Source organism: Camellia sinensis, chromosome 2 (genome assembly GCF_055761805.1).
Source record: "Camellia sinensis isolate YWXY chromosome 2, ASM5576180v1, whole genome shotgun sequence".
NCBI classification, from domain to species: Eukaryota; Viridiplantae; Streptophyta; class Magnoliopsida; order Ericales; family Theaceae; genus Camellia; species Camellia sinensis.
In genome coordinates, this window is record NC_138962.1 from 221,506,283 (window position 1) to 221,527,358 (window position 21,076).

The following is a 21,076-nucleotide window of genomic DNA, read 5'->3' on the forward strand; positions in this document are numbered from 1 at the left end:
TGATGTCAATCTAGTCATGTTTTATTTATTAGGAATCACGTTTGACATTTTGAATTTTCTATATGCATTAATTCAAAATTAGTTCACAACAACTTCCAACTTGTCTGTATATGTATGTTGCGATATAAACAACAATGTTTTAGAGCTTATTTTAGTAAATTGGAAACCTTAACACAGTTTTTGGTTACGTTAGGTAAAGTTTTAAAATTATGATTTGAGAATAGAGTTGTATTTTGAGTTTGTGAATTTTAGAATTATGATTTGAAAAGAGAAAATTTGTTTGGTTATGAGTATTAAAAAGATTTTGAATTGAGTTTTTAATTTTTGATGCGATATATGAAATGAGAAGATTTGTTTGGTTATGAGTTTTGAAAAGAATTTTCAGATGTCTGGGTAGACGCCTGGGTAGACCAAAAATTCAAATTTTTTTTGCTTTACCAAACATGTTTTCTTTTTATGTTTTGAAATTGATTTGGAATCATGACTTAAAACTACTAAACATGGCATTAGAATGTAAAGGTTTTGTGAGGAGTGTTTGACCTCTCTTCTTTGTAAATATAAAAATTGAGACTTTCGTTATATTTGGTTGAAGGATTTATTAAGGGTGTGTTTGGTAACGTTTACGTTTTCAGTTTATATTTACAAAAATTTTATAAACTGGTTTATGTTTATTTTTTGTTTATTTTTAGAAAAACATAAACTAAAAACGCGTTTGGTAATTGACAAAATGTTTAAAAAATTTTAAAAATATAAAAAAGAGTGAGAAATGGCAAGTGGTGGCAAGTGGCGGCGGAAGACGATGGTGGAAAGTGGTGACGATGGGTGGCGGTGGGTGGTGGGGGGTGGGTGGGTGGGTGACGGTGACGGTGGCGGGTGGTGGTGGTGCGCGGGTGGTGGGTGGTGGTGACAGGTGGGTAGCGGATGGCGGGTGGTGGTAGGTGGCGGGTGGTGGGTGGCGGGTGGTGGGTGGCGGGTGGGTGGGTGACGGTGGCGGGTGGTAGCGAGTGGGTGGGGGTGGTGGTGGTGGTGGTGGTGGCGGGTGGGTGACGGATGGCAAGTGGTAGTGGGTGGTGGCGGTCGGATGGTGGGTGGTGATGGTGGGTGGGTGGGTGACGGTGGCGGGTGATGGGTGGTAACGAGTGGGTGGTGGCGGTGGTGGTGGCAGCGGCGGTTGGTGTGTGGTGATAGTAACTGGGTAGCGGATGGTGGGTGGTGGTGGTGGTGGTGGTGGGTGGATGGGTGGGTGGGTGACGGTGGCGGGTGGTAAGTGGTAGTGAGTGGGTGGTGGTGGTGGCAGGTGAGTGGCGGGGGGTGGTGGTAGTTGGTGGGTGGGTGACGGTGGCGAGTGGTAGAAAGTGGGTGGTGGTGGTGGTGGGTGGTGGTGGCAGGTGGGTGGCGAGTGGGTGGTGGTGGTGGTGGCGAGTGGGTGGCAGGTGGGCGGTGGTGGTGGGTGGCTGGTGGTGGCAAGCGGGTGGTGAGTGGTGGTGGCAAGTAAGTGGCGGGTGGTGGTGGCGGGCGGTGAATGGTAGTGGCAGGTAGTGAGTGGTAGCGGGTGAATGACATGTAGGTGGTGGTGGTGGTGGTGGTGGTGGCGAGGGGTGGGTGGTGATGGCAAGTGGGTGGCAGGTGGGTGGTGGGCGGTGAGTGGTGGCGGCAAGTGGTGGTGGTGGTGGAGGGTGGGTGGTGGGTGGTGGCGGCGGATGACGGTGGTGGAAAACGGTGGCGGGTGGTGGCTAATGTTGGGTGATAAAAAAAAAAAAAAACTGAAAACTCAAAATGGAAACACATTTTTTGTGTTTTCATTTTTTGGCCAAATTTATAAACTGAGACCACTGATTTATAAATCAAAAATTTTACCAAACAAGTTTTTATTTGAGTTTTTAAAATTTTTGTAAATATAAACAAAAAATTGAAAACGTAAGTGTTACCAAACGGCACCTAAGATAGTCAAAAAAGCCCATGTCAAACATAGCCTTAGTTTGTTAAAAGAATCACTACAAAAATTTTGGTTTTTTGCGACGGCACGATGCTGTCGCTAATACTCTAAGGGCGTGTTTGATTGGGGGATTGGGGGGACTATCCACTATTTGGATTACAATCCAAATAGTGTTCCTTATCCGTCATTTGATTTTTTTTTAGTCCGGCGGACTCTATGTCCGGCCGGACTCCATGTCCCCCATATGGGGGACTATCCTGTCCTGGGGGGTGGGATTGTTTTGGGGGGACTAATCACTGTTTGGATTAGATCCGAAAATGACAATTTTGACCCTCTACTATTTAATTATATATTATATTTAATAAAATTTAAATGTCTCAATTTAAAAATAAAATAATTTTATTTAACTTTTTATTAATGTTTTATTTATTTAATTTTTTAAATAATTTTTTATAGATATTTTATTGATGTTTTATTTTGAAATTTTGTTTATGTTTTATTTAATTTCATTATTTAAATTTAATAGATGTTTTAATAGATGTTTTATTTAAACAATTAAATGTTTAATTTCAACAATAAATAATTTCATTTATTTAAATTATGTTTTATTTAATATTGCTAAACAATTGTACATCAACATGTTTATTAAATTATTTCAACATTTGTACATCAACATGTATATTTATTTAACATCTATTAAATTATGTTTTAATACGTCAACATTTGATTACATTTACATTTGCTAATTGTTAATTACATCAACATTTGTTAATTGTTTAAACATAATCTGTACATCAACATTTATTTAATTGTTAATTGTTAATTGTTTAAACATAATCTGCACATCAAAATAATTTCAATGTTAATTGTTTAAATAAAAATTTAAACATTTAACCATTAGTATATTTAATTTCAATAATAAATTTTTATTTGTTTAAATAAAAATAATCTGTACCAGCACTACAACAAAATGGTACTTTAATGACAAAATCAATTCGTCTCCAATAGTGAAATTTTCGTCACCAAATTGATCCGTGACGAAATAATTTCGTCACCACGTTCGTCATCAATTCGTCGTCACTAAAAGTACCTGATGACGAAAATTTATTTTGTCACCTATTATTGGTATTTGGTGACGAAATATTTCGTCACTAAATGTTAAATATTTTGTCACCTATAACGTCTATTTCGTCACTAAAATTAAATAAACTTTTATTATATTTGTTTTGAGTGACAAAATATTTCGTCATTAAAAATAGCAATAAAATTTTTAGTGACAAAAATATCGTCACCAAAAGATGAAAAAAAAGACCCTTCGGTGACGAAAACTTTTGTCAACAAATATTTTAATTTAGTGATGAAATAGTGAATATGTGTGACGAAATTATTTATTGGGATTAGAAAGTTTTAGTGTCAATTTTTTTTCGTCGCCAATAATAAATAAATTTTAAAAATTGAGGGGAGGGTTATATTTGAAATTTATATGTTTTTTTCAATAAAAAATACCCATACATTTTAATAATCTATTAAATAAAATATTTAATACAAAATAATATAAAATTAAACTGTTCATTATCATAAAACAACCCAAGCAAAATACATGTCTCATAATATCAAGAAATTAATATATAACATCCAAACTATAACATTTATTCTAGTAAAATCAAAAACTTCAACACAATCAAGATAACTTGTGCATTTTAATAACCTGCTGAATATAATATCCATTACAAATCATTACAAAAACCAGTTCATTTGGTAACATCAACAAAAACCTGTTCATTTTAATCTATTCAATAAAATATCAACAAAAAAATAAGATCCATCACAATATAATCATAACCCACAACAACATAGTCAAAATACATGTTTGGTAATGTCAACAAAAACTCTTGCTATGCAGGTTACCAAATTCGTTCATCTCCAATCTGCCATTTAAAAAATAAAAAATAAAAAAAACAACAACAAAAGGTTAAGATAACCATTCACTAAATATGTTAATATGCAACCTAAAGGAGAAAAAATAAAAATTTTGTTAACATACACAATTAGGCGTAACAGCAACCAACTGTGATATATACATCTTTCAACATAAGACAAGTCTTACTACAATGGGCACATCACATCGGACATAAAGTTTAAACTACTAAACCAAATTAATCTAAAATATGTATTATAAATGGGGCACTCATGTCACAATTCAGACACCTACTAGTTCATATTACTTATGCCTATCAAGCTTTGAAATATAATTAAACTAAACTGAAAATTTGGGTGTTGAAAATCATAACAACTCTAGCATTGCTAATTAAATAAGGCATGGCTCAACCGGTTGTATTAGAAGCAAACACCACCACCTTCCTTATTTCCATTTTATTTTAATGAACAGTTTCATACTGGAGTAAAAATGAAATGATTTTTTCACAGCAATTACAAAAAGTTCTTCCTCATTGTTCAGATCTAAATACTAACTGATTCTAAACAAAGACATAAAAAGAAGTAAGCATCATATGAATGGAAAGATGATAGACAATAGTATTCACAATTTATGGCCTTATCCAGTCACCATAAATAGGCATAACTTCGAGTATTCAGACAGCAAACTTGAGCCAATTTCCTAGAGGCTTATCCAACTTGAGGATGCCTTTTTATATTCAAGTGATATACGACAAAATGTGAATCCTCTTGAAATTAACAATTAGCATAATTAATTTCACCAAAAAAATAAATTGTTGAAACTAATGCAGGTCAGTATCCAATATATTCAAGCTTACATTGAGATGAGCATTCTACATACGAAGCCTTAGTAAAAACAAAACCAAAAAGGAGGATTATGAAGAGGACATGGTTTTTTTGACCTGCATTAAAAGGATATCAATGTCACATCCACAAAGACAGCAAGACCCATTGCTGTACCAAATCCAAGACTAGTTTAATAAGAACGAAAAACACAACAGTTTTTGTTGTCTGAAGTAGTTAAAAATGTAAAGAACTATAACCCGCATGTTGTCATTACCTATATAGTTTCCAAAAGTAGGACAATGATGGTCGAACCCCTTTACATATGCCTTGCAGTGCCTACAATAACTGACTCTCTGAAGTGGAATAGAATTCTGTGATAGCATAAATACTGAAGACTTCAGGATACATAAGATTTCAATGATAAAGAAGTAAATGCAGTGCTAAGATTTTGTGGCTAAACAGAAATTTAACATGGATAGAAAGCTGAGATATTTTCAATCAATAATGATTTGCTATGATGAAACGCAACAGAATTTAAGATAGTTCAACACATATTGCCACCAGATTACGTTTAAAGCCTTTGGCTTTTCACTATGGAATCCAGATTCCAAAAAATCAAATACTAGAAATCCAGGATCATTGTAAGCTATGAAATATAGACCCGATAATTAAAGTTTCAGTTGATATTCATAGTTCCTTGCAATCACATCTGACTACCTAGTATGTATTAAATCAAGATAATATTTGAGAAGCAAAACATGAAACAAAACTAGCAAAGCTACCAAAGCCAATTTTGAAAACTAAAATTCAAAGGATAAATTAAATGTGATCGCAAAACTCAGTGGTATTTAATGCTGTAACCGATGAAATCACCAGAATCAGCTTACTTCTTCAGCAACAAACTCATAGGGAATGTCACGAGTTGAAGGCACCAGTTCCTGCTCCAGAAGATAATTTCAATATCTGTGTTGAGTATAACGTCTAGACCAATCACAAGCATAGAGAGCTCTGCATTGAGTATAACGTCTAGCAAAGGTGAAATGACTGAAAAAAAGATAATTTTTTTAAGGATGTCAGGATTCCATACAAGTCACAATTTGGAAAAAGTAGTAAGCATCATATGAATGGAAAGATGATAGACAATAGTATTCACAATTTATGACCTTATCCAGTCACAATAAATAGGCATAACTTCGAGTATTTAGACAGCAAACTTAAGCCAATTTCCTAGAGGCTTATCCAACTTGAGGATGACTTTTTATATTCAAGTGATATACAAATAACATAAATTATTCAGACAACAAACTTAAGCCAATTATTCCTTAAATTAAATCATTACAGCATATAACGTCAAACTCAAAAGCACAAGAAGTGGGGTTCAGTGAACGTCGTGAAGAGAAAATAGAAGCAAGAAGACAAGTCCAGATACCACAGTTGCTGAAACTGGTGCAAAATTTTCAGGTGAAATTATCATTGCAATGCTTGCAAATAATTACACTACAAAAACCATAGAATAATTTTAAAAAATTATATCCCAATTCTAGAATTTCATCAAAGAGAACAGAGTGAACACTCGGCCAAACAAAGTTACTCCAAAACCAACCACTGAAATCTTTCAACTTTCTTCAAAAGAAGATCCCCAACTGATGAAGAATAGTGATTTTGCATTTATCTCATGAAATTGGGAGATAAACACGGGTCTTCACAAACAAGTGCTTTCCCATAAATAGAATAGAGGTCGGTAAGAAACTCGGTCTCACCAACAAAGCACGGAAAATCATTCCTTTCTTGATTTCAATACAAAGATAGGGGACGAGTTTCGGGTTTGGCACATAGGAAGCTAACTACACACACAACACAGTAATTGAACAAGCAAGCATTCATTGTGATATATATCTCTACCAAATAACATAATTAAATTGGATTTAATTTTGCCGTAATTAAATTGGATATATTCAGACACAAATAACAAGGCAAGCAAAGCTACTAACTTTCTTGAATTTGTAAGTCTCAAGTAAGGCAGAACTAGTGTCTGTTTAAAGAAATCAATAACATGTTTGTACGAATTCATAACATAGATGTAAATAAACTAATTAAATTGGACATCAACAATAGTCTTGGCAGTAATTGAAACCTTCATAGATACATACTAGTGACACCAAAATAGAAGCCATCAAAATATATATATATATATATATATATATTTAACAACATCAATTCCAAAAACAATTGAAGTTAAGGGACTTGGTAAATTGACATTATTAAGTCCCATTTAAACATTCATAACAAGCATCCAAGTTAAAAACTAAACCCCAAATTAAAAAGCCCCAAATTTTGAAATTGAAAAACCGTAAACCCTAATTTTCAAATTGAAAAGCCTCAAATCAAAACTCAAAACCCTAATATCTAAACATGCACCTGAAATTGGACGGTGGGAAGGAGAGGTGTGAGAGCTCCGGTCGGAGGGAGAGGTGAGACGACTCCGTTTGCTTCGTTCGCGGGTCTTCGTCGACAGGAGGGAGAAGCGAAAACGAACCGGGCTGCGAAGGAGGTAACTCTGAAGGACTGCTCGAGCGACGCAATGGCTGTCACGAGCGAAGCAATGGTTGTTGCTCCAAAGGACTGCTCTTCTCTCCGTCTGTCTACCCTCTATCTCTTCTCTCTCTCTCACACACATCTCCCTGCTAGTTGTTCTCTATTTTTCCCTTTTATTGTTTTTGTTTTTTTTTTTTTGTTTTTTTGAGACAAGGAGTAGAAATTTAGGCAAGAGAAAATTTTAATTTAGGAAAAATTTTGGAGGGCTTGTTTCAAATATTAGAAAGAAATTTGAGACAAAATTTTGTAATAAAAATTGGTTTTAATTTATATATATTTTTAAGTTTTATTATTGATGTTTGTAATTTTACCTTTATTAAAGTTTAATTAATATTTTGAATGAAAATAAATAAATTTAAGAAATTTTATTATTTTAATCAATAAATAATAATTCTATTAAAAAATAATAATTATTATATTCTTAATAATTTATTATTTAATTATTAATATTTTTTTGAACTGATTATTAATAATTATTTCAAATCGTAACAAATTTAATTATTATTAGGAAACATTTAAAATTACGTAGTTTTGACACAAAATATGACATTTTTCTTTCTGTGACCACAATTTATTGGTCACCAAAGGTTTTGAGATCTTGCTCTTTTTTTTACCCCTCTTCCACCATTACTTTACGTGATCATATTTTTTTTTGTCGCAAAAATTACCTATTAGCTACCAAAATGTCATTGGTCGCAAAAAACACAACTCGTTAGTGACCAAAAAAATGTTAGTCCCAGAAATTTGGTTCAATTTCTTGGTTCAATTTTTTTTTTATTGATTTTAAACATTTGGTGACGAAATTTGGTTTTCCTCTCTAAAAGCAATACATTTGGAGATGAAATTATTTCCTCTCTAAAATATTTTTACAATGGTGACGAAAAATTTCGTCTCTAAAATGTTGCCAAATCTTCCACCAAATTTTCCAAGGGTGAGAAATTGTTTTGCGACGAAAAATAAAATTTAGAGACGAAAATGTTTTTTGTCACCTATTGTTTTATTTGATTTTAAGCATTTGGTGACGACATTTGGTTTTCGTCTCTAAAAATAGTACAATTGGAGACGAAATCTTATTTTCATCACTAAAACATGTATATTTGGAGACGAAATATTTTTTCGTCATGCGTTTTCGTCACCATAGACCTTTTTTGTTGTAGTGCAGTCAAAATTTTTTATCAATATTAGTATGTTTAAATATCTTTAAACAAAATTTAACCATTAGTATGTTTAATGTTTACTAAAAATAATTAAAATATTAAAGATATGTTTAATATTGCTGTTACTTAGTAAACAATTGAAAAAGGGTAAAATAATCTTTTGTTCATTTATCCTATCCAGTCCGTCCAACCAAACGTTGGATTCACTGAAAATAGTCCTATCCAGACATTTAATCCCATGAAAAAACAAACACAGGATACATATCCAATCCGACCAAATAGTCCGGGGGATTCACAGTCCCAGGACTCAAGTCCGATGGATTCTAATCCCTCATTTTCCAGTCCGTCCAATCAAACACACCCTTAATGCCGTCTCAAAAAAGTTTTAGCGACGGCAAATGGCTTTTAGTGATGGCAAATGGGGGGTCACAACAGAAGGTAGAATTATGTTTTGAAATTGATTTGGAATCATGACTTAAAAACTCTTACTAAACATGGCATTAGAATGTAAAGGTAGAATTAGTTTTTGTGAGGAGTGTTTGACCTCTCTTCTTTATAAATGTAAAAATTGAGACTTTCGTTGTATTTGGTTGAAAGATTTAAAGAGGGATTTAAAAAGAAAAATGGAGAAGGTGTATAAAATTAGGTGAAATATAAGTATATTTTATTCACATTTTACCTATATTTTGTATTTCCCCTTTCAAATCCTTCTCAAATCTCCCAACCAAACATAACATTAGTCTTCGTTTAGGATATGGGTTGATTTTTTGGCTTTTTGACTATTTTAGCATATGGCTAAAAAATTTCGTTTGGGATTGATTTTTTTGAATTTTGTGAGAGAACAAATGAAATGATAATGATTTATATGTGATATTTTGTCTTATTGACTTTTAGTCTATTTTATATTTTTGTGATTAAAATAGTCAAAAAAAGCCCATGTCAAACATAGCCTTAGTTTGTTAAAAGAATCACTACAAAAATTTTGGTTTTTTGCGACGGCACGATGCTGTCGCTAATACTCTTAATGCCGTCTCAAAAAAGTTTTAGCAACGGCAAATGGCTTTTAGCGATGGCAAATGGGGGGTCACAACAGAAGGCGTTGCAAAAACCTTTTAGTCGCCTTTTTTTGGCGACGACAATTATTACTTTTTGCGACGGCAATTTACTGTCGCATATAATACGTAAAACAGTCAGACCTTTTGCGACGACACCGTTTTGCCGTCGCTAAAAGTTTTATTTGAGGCGGCAAAAAATGTTGTCGCAAATGATTTTGTTTTTTTGCAACAGCATGCCCACTGTTGCCAATGGTTCTAATATTTTTTACGACAGTATGCTGTCGTCGCAAAAAAAAAAAAAACTGCAAACATAATTATTAAAAATTTTAAAATTACCTGTTTTTTGTGACGGTGTAGTGTCGTCGCAAAAAAAAAAAAAAATAAATAAACTTCAATATAATTATTAAAAATATTAAAATTACCTGTATTAAATGAAAAATAATTGAAAAATAAACCAATAATTGCATAATAATATAAAAATTCATGTATAAAAAAAATAATTTCACCATAATAAAAATATTCTTGCATTCATAACTACATATCAACAAAATTACCCCACTACATAATGTTCCATAATACATATATAATATTTAAATATATAACGTTGTTCATAATTCAAAACAACATAAACCAAAATTACAAGTTTTGCTCATCATTTTCGTGGGTAACAAAAACAAAAATTACTCGCATTTTTCACAAACACGCATTTCACAAGAAGCAAACTCCTACTCGGAAAATATCTGAAAACAAAAAATAAATATAATTAATAACAATATAATTATATGTTAATATGTTAATTATAAAAAAAACATAAAAATTTAACTGTTATAATTTTGCTTAGACTGAAATTCGACTCAAACTCCCAAACCGGGAACCCGATTCGAGTCTCGTCTTCTCCTACAAGTCTCTCATGCCTAGGCGGTTGTGTGTGCCAAGTTCTGTGTTGCTTCGACGCCGTTTGGTGATTTTGGGGCGTTAACACCTCGAATTCTAAATTTCTTAAGAAACTAATTTGTCTAGAGTGAAATCCGACCCTAACTTTCAAACTGGGAATCCGATTCGAACCCCGTCTACTTCCACAAGTCTTTCATACCTAGGCAGTCGTGTGTGCCAAGTTTTTTGCTACTTTGACGTCATTTGGTGATTTTGGGGCGTTAACACCTCGAATTCTAAGTTTCTGAAGAAACTGGTTTGCCTAGAGTGAAATCTGGCCCTAACTCCCAAACCGAGAACCCGATTCAAGTCATGTCTTCTCCCACAAGTCTCTCGTGCTTAGGCGGTCGTGCGTGCCAAATTTCATGCCACTCTGACGCTGTTTGGTGATTTTGGGGTATTAGCACCTCAAATTCTAAGTTTCTTAAGAGTGAAATCCATCTCTAACTCCCAAACCGGGAACCTGATTTGAGTCCCGTCTTCTCCCACAAGTCTCTAATGCCTAGGCGGTCGTGTGTGCCAAGTTTCGTGCTACTCCAACGCCGTTTGGTGATTTTAGGGCATTAACACCTCAAATTCTAAGTTTCTTAAGAAACTAGTTTGTTTCTTAAAAATGAAATCCGGCTCTAACTCCCAAACCAGGAACCTGATTTGAGTCCCGTCTTCTCCCACAAGTCTCTCGTGCCTAGGCGGTCGTGTGTGCCAAGTTTCGTGCTACTCCGACGCTGTTTGGTGATTTTAGGGCGTTAATACCTCGAATTTTAAGTTTCTTATGAAACTAGTTTACCTAGAATGAAATCCAGCCCTAACTCCAAAATCGGGAACCAGATTCGAGTCCCGTCTTCTCCCACAAGTCTCTCATGCCTACGCGGTCATGTGTTCTAAGTTTCGTGTTACTCCGACGCCATTTGATGATTTTGGGGCATTAACACCTCAAATTCTAAGTTTCTTAAGAAACTAGTTTGATTATTAAGAGTGAAATCTGGCTCTAACTCCCAAATCGGGAACCTGATTTGTGTCTCATCTTCTCCCACAAGTTTCTCATGCCTAGGCGGTCGTGTGTGTCAAGTTTCGTGCTATTCTAACGTCATTTTGTGAGAGAGAGATGAGTGAGAGACAGATAGAGAAGAGAGATAGAGAGAGACAGAGAGAGACAGAGAGACAAAGGGACAGAGTGATGAGCGAGAGAGAGACAAAGTGGTCACTAAAAGTGCATTTTCTTGTAATGTCTCGATAAATCGAAAGGGAGCTCGGTAAATAAAAAAGAGGAGAGGGGGAGAATGAGCAAGGCAAACACAATGAGGGAGAGAAAGACACATAGACAAATAGACAGGCAGACAGAGAGAGAAAGAGAGAGAGAAGAGTGATGAGTAAGAGAGAGTGAGACAAAGAGACAGAAAGAGAAAAAGAGAGAAAGAAACAAAAAAGAGAGAGAAACAAAAGATGAGCGAGAGATAGACAAAAGAGAGAGAAAGAGAGCAAAAAGATATGAACGAGAGAGACATAGAAAAAGAGAGAGATAGAGAGAGAAGAGAGATGAGTAAGAGAGACAGAGAGACGAGCGAGAGAGAAAAGAGATGAGAGAGATAGATGAGCGAGAGAGAGAGAAAGGGAGAGAGAGAGAAGACATATGCGAGAGATAGAGAGAAGAGAGATGAGCGAAAGACACAGAGAGAGACAGAGACAGAGACAGAGACAGAGAAAGACAGAGACAGAGAAAGAAGAGTGATGAGTGAAAGAGAGAAAGAGAAGGGACAGAGATAGAGAGACAGGAAGATGAAAAAATGGGTGAAGAGAGAAATGTTATATCAAAAGAGTAAGACGACGTTGTTTTTTTAAATTTTTTTGTGACAGAAAAATATCATTGCATTTATTTAAACAATTTTGTGACTGTGTATTTATGACGTTGTCTTAAAGCCACAATTTTTTTTTGTTACTTTTTTTTTTTTGCAACGGTACCTATTATAGTCGCAAAAAACTCACTTTTTTTTTATTGGGTTGCGATGGCAGTTGGTGCCATCGCAAAAACTTTATTTTTTCATGACAGCAATCTCTGCCGTCGCAAAGACCCTCATTTTTTGCGACAGTAGTTTCTGTTGTTTTGGAAAGTTGGTAAAAAGCTGGCTTTTGGCTTTTTACCAAGCTTTTTGGCTTTTTTGGAAGTGATTTGGGAAGTTGATAAAAAGTTGGCTTTTTGCTTTTTAGTTTAATATTTATTTATGGTGTCAAATCAAATTAAAATGACCAAAATACCCTTACCCAACATAAGAGATTTATTTTTTTATTTTTTTTTCATAGGCCCTAATTTGTAATTTTAGGGCTGCGTTTTTGGCACTTCCCAAAGAGATTTTATTGGGTTTTTGGCGGCCACGTTTTTGGACATTACTATGTTCCCAAAATGGTACTTTATGTTGTCGCAAATACTCTCATTTTTCGCGACAGCATTTTCTACCGTCTCAAATACTCTATTTTTCTGCGACAGTAAATAGTGCCGTCGCTAAAACTCACATTTTTTGCGACGGCAAATTGTGCTGTCTCAAAAAGTTACTTTTTGAGATGACGAGTATGCCGTTTGCAAATGCTTCCGTTTTTTAAATGCTTCCATTTTTTAAGCTCACTTTTCTTGTCGTGAATGACAACAAATATACTGTACTAAAATTTTTTTAAAAAATTATCTAAAATGATACATCAATGATTTATATTTGAAATTGTTTTTGTGGGGTCACTTTTTAAGTGAATTTTAGTAAGTAATAAACTTTAAAATTCTGAATATTTTTGAAATAATAAACGAATCTTTTGAGTATATAAAAAAGTGGGAAGGGACGGCAGGAGGCAACCAAAGTAATTGACCTGTTTTGTTTATAAATAAATATGAATTGGGACTTTTAGTTGGTCAAAAGAATGACAGTAATGTCATAAAAATTTTCACAAATTTATCCATGATAATAGATCCAAGGCTTATATTTAAAATTATTGTTATTGGGTTATTTCTTGAGAGAATCTGGGTCATGGATTTAAAATTATGACAATTTTGTGGATTTTTTTAATTCCTGAATTTGTAGCATCAATGAAAGAATCAGTTTGATTTAGAATTTTTAAAAATAATTTTTGAATTTTTAATCTGTATTTTCTAGTTTTTAGTATTTTAATAAAAAAATTTAATTTTTAAATCTTCTTAATCTAAATACACTTAAAAGTATAAAATTTGGGAAAAAATCTTTTAAAAACTTACTAAATACAAAAAAAAAAAAAACATTTTTTTATATTTATTGAATTTTTTATATTTTTTTAAGTACATTTAGATTATGTACATCTAAAATATAAAAAGAGTAAGGGTTCCTTTGGAATTTGATTTCTAGTAGTTTTTTGATATTATACAAAAAGATGTGAAAAAAATAAAAAAAATAAATATAATTTTTGTATTATTTTTTAATTTTTTTGATTATTTGAACAATTACCAAATATCATGTAAATATTAAAAAAATTACTAAACAATAAATTATGAAAATTAAAAAATTTAAAATTTAAAAACTAAAAATTATTTTTAAAATTCAAAACCAAAAATGATTTTTTTTTGTATATAAAGAAATGGAGGGACGGCAAGAGGAAACCGAAGTGATCCAAACTCCAAACCGGTATTTAGACGGGTCGGACCAAAACCGGTATATCCAACGCCCCGACGCAAAATGGGCGGCACTCCCAATCCCATTTACCTCCAACTTTTTACTTGCCAAAAGGTGGTTGTCTTTTAATAAGTTAAAATTTTTATGATTAGAAAGAAAATTAATTTCTTTTATAATTAAATGTGATGTTTGTAAAAAAAAAAAAAGAAATAATTATGGGTTTAAAATAATATTTTTATCTTATTAACTATTTTAATTTATTTTATCTGTTTTGTGAATTTTAACTAAAAAAACTCAAATTTAACTTCCCAAACACCTCCATCCATCTCTTCAAATGTAGAGTTTTGAGATTAGTGGTCAACGTGATTATTCAATTTTGAAATAAATCAAGATTTAATTATTATTTACAGTTTTACAAAATTTAAAATCAAATCAAATTATAGAAATCTTGAAATCAAATCGAATCGAACCAATTATTTAAAATTAATTTTGTCATTATATAAGAACACTTTTATAAGAGAAATGGATTAATTAAGACATTTGACTTAGTAATTATATAACACCATTTTTGATGTTAGGGTTGCAAACGAACCGAGCCGAGCCGAGCTTTAGTGTGTTTGAGCTTGTTTATTAAGATTTTAACGAGCTCGAGCTGAATAAAAATTTAACCAACCGAGCTCGAGCCGAGTTGGCTTAGGCTCGACTCGAGCTCGAGCCTGTTCACGAACCTTAACGAGCCAAAAAATTTATAAATTCATACTTGCATGTGAGACTAAAGTTACAATTAAAATTTTGATTATACAATTATATATACAATATATATAAACATACTAAAAAAAAGTCCATATTTTATTAAAATTATAATATCTACTACCACTATTATATAAATATATTATCTATAGTTAATTATTATTTACATTTATATTTTTTAAATATATAAATAGCATATTTCTCTTATTTTTTATACATAATTTTATATTATTTAATATATAAATAATAAATATTAAACGAGCCAGCTAACGAGCCAAGCTTTAGACTGTTTGGGCTTGTTTATTAAAAATTTAATGAGCTCGAGCTCGAGCTCGAACAGCAAAAAAAATTAACGAACTGAGTTTGAACGAGCTCTTACCGAGCCGAGTTCGAGCTTGTTCATGAACGGCTTTGTTCATTTGCAGCCCTAGAGGTGTATATAAATGCATAGACCAAGATATGTGAGTGTCCTAAATAAATAAATAACACTTTTGTGTATAAATGCATAGACCAAATTGTAAAATATGAATAGACTATTTTAAGAATTAAAACTAAATTGTGTATTAAGAAAATCAATATACCATTTGGTCTCAATCGGTTCAATTTACAATTTTTTAATGTTTTGACTCGGTTCTAATTGAGGCTATAGCAATCAGTTGACTTTTAAACTCTTAAATTTTAAAATCATACAAAAAATTATTTTAAAAATCATTCAAGAAGATTCAAACACTTTTACACAACGAGTACACAACGAATGCATTATGATGATCTGTTTTTCGCTTTCATGTTATTTAAAAAGTGTGAGCTCTACAAGTTTAAATGAGAAGAGAGTATATACCATCATGATATGTCTGTTCCTCTAAGTATCATTTCTCAATTTTGACTCCTTCCTTAACAAAGGAAAAAAACAAAAGAAAAAGAAAAGAGAGAAATTATGTCCGTATTTATATAATTTGTCTCTTTTGTTAATTTGATATTTGTAATATCAATTTTATTATTTTATTTTTTTACATTATTTTAATTAATTCAATTGATAGCATCTATTAATAAATGTGAAAGAAATAACAAAATAAATGAATCATTTCAAATTAGATGTGAATTTTTCAATTACTTTTAAAAGAGTGAATACATAATTTTACCTCTTAATTTAGTCTAATTTTTAAAGAAATATTATCAATTAGAGCCCATAAGTCTGAGTTTGGAAACTTTTCCAAATACTTTTTGAAGCCTCGTTTAGGAATCATTTCTTTTAGTCAAAAAGTTAAAAGGTTACTAAATTAGTCAAAAATTAACAACTCATACAAAAAAGTCAAAGATTCTTTTTTTTTTTTTACTTTTTGTACATTTTTTCTTAAAAAATTAAAAAGTCATCCTAAATATACTATTTTTTTTTAATTTATATTTTAATCAAATAATCAAAAAATTATTAAATTAACATATTCCCAAACGAAACCTCAGTTCTTGTTTTGCATTTTTTTTGTCGGTTGGTTCTACGGAACTCACGAGTCGAGAGAGAGAGCGCGTGTAGACGTTTGCTCTGCTCAGGCTACCGTTTTGACATTGGTACAAGTCAACCTCCCAGGCAAAACCCCCCAAACCAAAAGCTAAAAAAAAAAACATACTAGCAAAGAATCCCATTGGCATGGGGTGTTTGGTGTAACTTTTTTAAGCCAATTTATGACTTCTGGTTTTTAAAAAGTTATTTTGGACTGTTTGGTTAAACTTATTTCAAACAGCTTCTGATTCTAACAACTTATTTTAAGTCAAAAAGCTGATTCTGAGAAGCTGCTCACCCCTTGCTTCTGATTATCAGTTTCTGCTGTGGACATGTTAATTCACGGTTATACTCTTAGATTTTTTTATTTTTTATTTTTTTAAAAATAGAAAAAGACTCAAATGGACTATTAAATATTATTATTATTTTTTATGAAAAATGTAGACAAATAGTGAATAATAAAAAATAAAAATTAATTGAAAAAGCTGCTTCACAGCTTATTTAACAAACACTACTCAGCAACTTAAATCTATAATCCAACAGCTATACCAAACAGATTAACCGCTTCTGATTAAAGTCATAATCTATAATCTGTTAAGCTATAATCTATAATCTGTTTTAACAGCTACACCTAACACCACCATTGTTAATACCAACTAGACCCCCCAAACACTCCCCTCTATAAAAAGAAAAAAAAAAAAAAGATAATGTTAAGAATATTAAAATCTTTATTAAATAATAATTAAATGCCTCACATAAATATAAAATTTATATTTTTATAAACTTTACAATTATATAAAATATTTGGAAAATGTCTCGTAGTTCAAATTTTGTGGCTCAAAAGTGGTTCAAATGGCCAAAACGACGTCGTTTTGGTCATTTTTATGTTGTTCTGTACTCAAAATGACGTCGTTTTGGCCATTTGAGCCACTTTTGAATCACAAAATTTGAGGTACATAGCATTGTCGAAAATATTTAATAATTCATTTGATAAAAAATTCGAGCCGGATCACTTTTCATAAAAATTTACTACTTTACTTTCCGGTTTTCCACTCATTTACAGCCCCTCATTCTCTCACTCTATATCTCTCCACCTCCAAAAGTCAGCGCCTTCCTTTGTCCCCTCTCTCTCTCTCTCCACTTTCTTTCTCTTTCTCTCTCTAGAAAACCAAAGCAGAGCAGAATCAGAGAGAATGGCGGATGATAACTGGGATCTACATGCGGTGGTGCGAGGCTGCGCCACCACTTCCTCCACCACCACCACTTCAGATTCTTATGCTCCATCAATATTTCAAGCACTAGATGATCATAGATTCCGATTCTTTGCAGATCCATTTGAAGAAGCAAAGACTAGTAGTGTTGAAGACTTGAATGATCTTTTTAAACCCTTCTTCCCCAAAATATCATTACAAAAACAACAACCTCCTCAAATTAAACCCTTCTCTTCACCACCCTTGTCTGTTCTTCATGGATTTCAAGATCTATCGTCGCCGCTGCTACCACCACCACCACCACAACAAAGGCAACATCATCAAAGCCAACATCAAAAGCAATCTGCTTCTACTCATACCACTAGTTCAAGGTCCAGAAAAAGGTTAAATTTATTCTATTGTTTGGTTTCCTTCAAAATCTTTTAAAAATTAACCATCGTCTATGTATGAATTGACTTTTCTTAGTATTGTTTTAAAAAAAACGTATAAAAAATAAATAAAATGATATGATAACTTATGATTTTTTTTTTCTTCTCAAATTAAAATGTTTGGCTCCCAAGGATCTCCAAAAAATTATGTTTAGTGGAAAATTAAATGATCATTCTTGTACTATTTTATCTTTTTAATGCTAAATTATATTTTTAGTACTTATTTTCATAAAAACAATTTGGGCAAATTTTACCATATTTCACTGTTATTTATTTCATATCCGATTTACTCTTGACAATTTTAAAATATTTATGGAGTAAAATTTACTATTTATATAATTAACGACGTAAATGGAAAGATTAAAAACTCTCGTAAACTATGAGCTTTTATACCATTTTTTAGGCTCAAAGTCGATTTACTTTATGTGTGATTTATTTCTTAAAATTTGGATGTGAGCAGCCCTTTGATTAAGCATCTGTTTCCCACTTATTTGACCGAGCACTTTAATTTATGGATTACAAAAAATTATGTTTTTATTTCTAAATAATAAAAGTCAAATTGCACATGGAATAAATTATAAGAGTAAAATAAAATTCATCCTTGTATATTTTTCAAGAAAAAATCAATAAATAAATTTTGAAAACCAAACCAAATTGAACATACCCATCTCTTAAACTGAGCTCTGTGAATGGTTATGCTTGTTTTCTTGGGTCATAGGAAAAACCAGATGAAGAGGGTTTGTGAAGTACCAGCTGAGGGTTTGTCTTCTGACACATGGTCTTGGAGAAAATATGGCCAAAAACCCATCAAAGGCTCTCCCTACCCAAGGTCAGTTTCTGGGGGAATTTGCATTTCATTTGCGCAATGTGAAAATAATTTTATTTTTATAACGGTGCAAGTTTTTTTTTTTTTTTGGTATAAGATGCAAAATTTTCTTGTATTAGTGCAAGTTTTTTTCTATGTGTTTGATTTGTATCGACAAAAAAATATTCCACTTCTTTTGCTTTGGCACATCATGATTGCTTCCTTTTCAACCAACCAAACAATATATTTTGCGTTAATCTTTGTGTGTTCTATATTTATCTGCATTTAGCATTTTTGAAAATCATAATATTAAAATGATCCTATCTTCTTATCACAATTGTTTATCACATTGATTTTATGGATCTCAGCGTTGATATTTGTTATCAAACAAAATATAATTATCATAGTATTATCGTAATGAGCATATGTGAGAATGAGAAGTAATATCATAAAAGATAAGTTAAAGGAGAATAGATTGAGATGGTTTAATCATATATAACGGATACAAATAAGTAATAAAGCGATGAGATACAATGACAGTATATGGTAGTGTCAAGAGGAGGGATAGATCTAAATTAATATGGATTAATGTAGTAAATAGAGATATGAATTTTCTTAATTTGATTAACAAAATGACCTTATATAGAGTCAAGTGAAAAAAAATGATTCATGCAGCCAATCCCATTTGATGACACTTAAGACTTGATTTGATTTGAATTGGTTTAGCATTAATGTAATATTGATTACGAATCCAAATCCTTCTCATTGCAAAATGAAACAGAAATATTCATTTGATGATAAGATCGTGTTGTTAAATTATTTTTATTTTCAATTAAAAAATTGTTAACTTTAAAAAAAAAAAAAATTCAAATCCAATTAACAACCATAAATTTTGAATAACTAAATTCAAATTGCACTATTTTAACATTTTTGATGTAACTTCAATTAATTTTTTTTTTTTAAAGCAAAAATTGCATTGAACTTGGCTCTTGAAAGTGACAAAACACTTCATAAACACCATCTCCATCTAGTTCTTGTCCTTATTCATTCAATTCTTGCATGTGTTCAAGGCATGGACAAAGTCGTTTTTTTTATTTTTTTCTTTTCCTTGTGGACAAAAACAGAGGCTATTACAGATGTAGCACTTCAAAGGGTTGTTTGGCCCGAAAACAAGTGGAGCGAAGCAGATCCGACCCGGGAACCTTCATCGTCACCTACACGGCGGAGCACAACCACCCTATGCCCACCCACCGGAATTCTCTCGCCGGAACCACCCGCCAGAAGACCACCGCAGGAGGCGGCTCCGGCGAAACCCACCAACCCACTTGCTCGTCTCCGGTGTCGCCGGCGAGTGTATCTCCGGCGACTGAAAAGATGGTGGAGGATGAAGATGATGATGAGTTTGATGTCTCTGATACGGTGGTTGGTGATGATTTCTTTGAGGGTTTGGAGGAACTCACCGAAACATTTGCCGGAGATCGGTTCTCCGACCAGTTTCCGGGGAGTTTGGCGTATCCTTGGGTGGCAAAAAATGCTACAACAACCGCCGGCGGCGATGGCTGACTCGCTGGAAAAGTGATTCTCTGACATGGGTATATGGTGGATGCTTTTTTAACCGTTGACTTTTAATGAGAGTTTTTTTTTTTTTTTTTTTTTTTTTTTTTTTTTTTTTTTACCAAATTCATTATTTTGAAACAAAATTTCAAGGCCCAAAGTTGTTTTGAATTTAAAATTCAAATCCGGGTTATTTTAAAGAATTTTTTAAAATTGTGCTTTGTTTAAACTTTTTGGAACATGGTTTGAAAATTTTTTAGAATAAATTATTTTGTGATTCAGTTCGGGTGTTTGAAGTGAAGGTGCAAGGTGCACGTGACATCAGCATTTTATATAAATTTGGTGATTTAGATTTTGTCTATATAGAAATTTAATATTAGATTCAGGGTAAAAATTTTGAATTGAATTAAATGGTTTAATAAATAGACAAAATTTAAATTTTAATTTATGAAAAATATGATGATGTTACTCATACGATTTTTCGCTAAGCCAACCAAACCTGAGATATAGAGAAGTCGTTTTCTTTAAAATCAACTTGAATTTTCGAAATAAATTTAAAACAAATTGTTGTATTTGAGAATTTTGTTTAAAAAAAGGCATGAGTTTGGTAAATAACTTGAAGTTTTCTAGTGGCAAAGAATCTTTCCAATTACAATTGCAATTTGCAAGTGTGAGGTAAAATTCCCTATTCCATTGTAGCGAGGCTTGTAGAGGCAAAAAGGAGTTTATTCCATGTTTCTAGGTGCATTTTATAATAATGATTTATATGAGTTTAATAATTCTTCACAATCA

General features: G+C 32.4%; 1 protein-coding gene and 1 long non-coding RNA gene across 2 annotated transcripts; one reads left to right on the top strand and one right to left on the bottom strand.

Annotated features, from left to right (window-relative positions):
* Window positions 1-3,607: 3,607 nt before the first annotated feature.
* On the bottom strand, window positions 3,608-7,332 carry LOC114275512 (uncharacterized). Its single transcript, XR_003633747.2, has 5 exons — window positions 7,097-7,332; window positions 5,566-5,722; window positions 4,953-5,049; window positions 4,711-4,794; window positions 3,608-3,864 (listed from the first exon to the last, which is right to left on the bottom strand). It is a non-coding gene; the product is annotated as an uncharacterized LOC114275512 (long non-coding RNA).
* Window positions 7,333-17,358: 10,026 nt separating this feature from the next.
* On the top strand, window positions 17,359-21,076 carry LOC114308127 (WRKY transcription factor 22). The gene is made up of 3 exons (XM_028253615.2): window positions 17,359-17,880; window positions 18,644-18,754; window positions 19,855-21,076. Exons 1-3 carry the CDS (start codon window positions 17,480-17,482, stop codon window positions 20,291-20,293), a joined length of 951 nt encoding a protein of 316 aa, XP_028109416.2. The 5' UTR covers window positions 17,359-17,479; the 3' UTR covers window positions 20,294-21,076.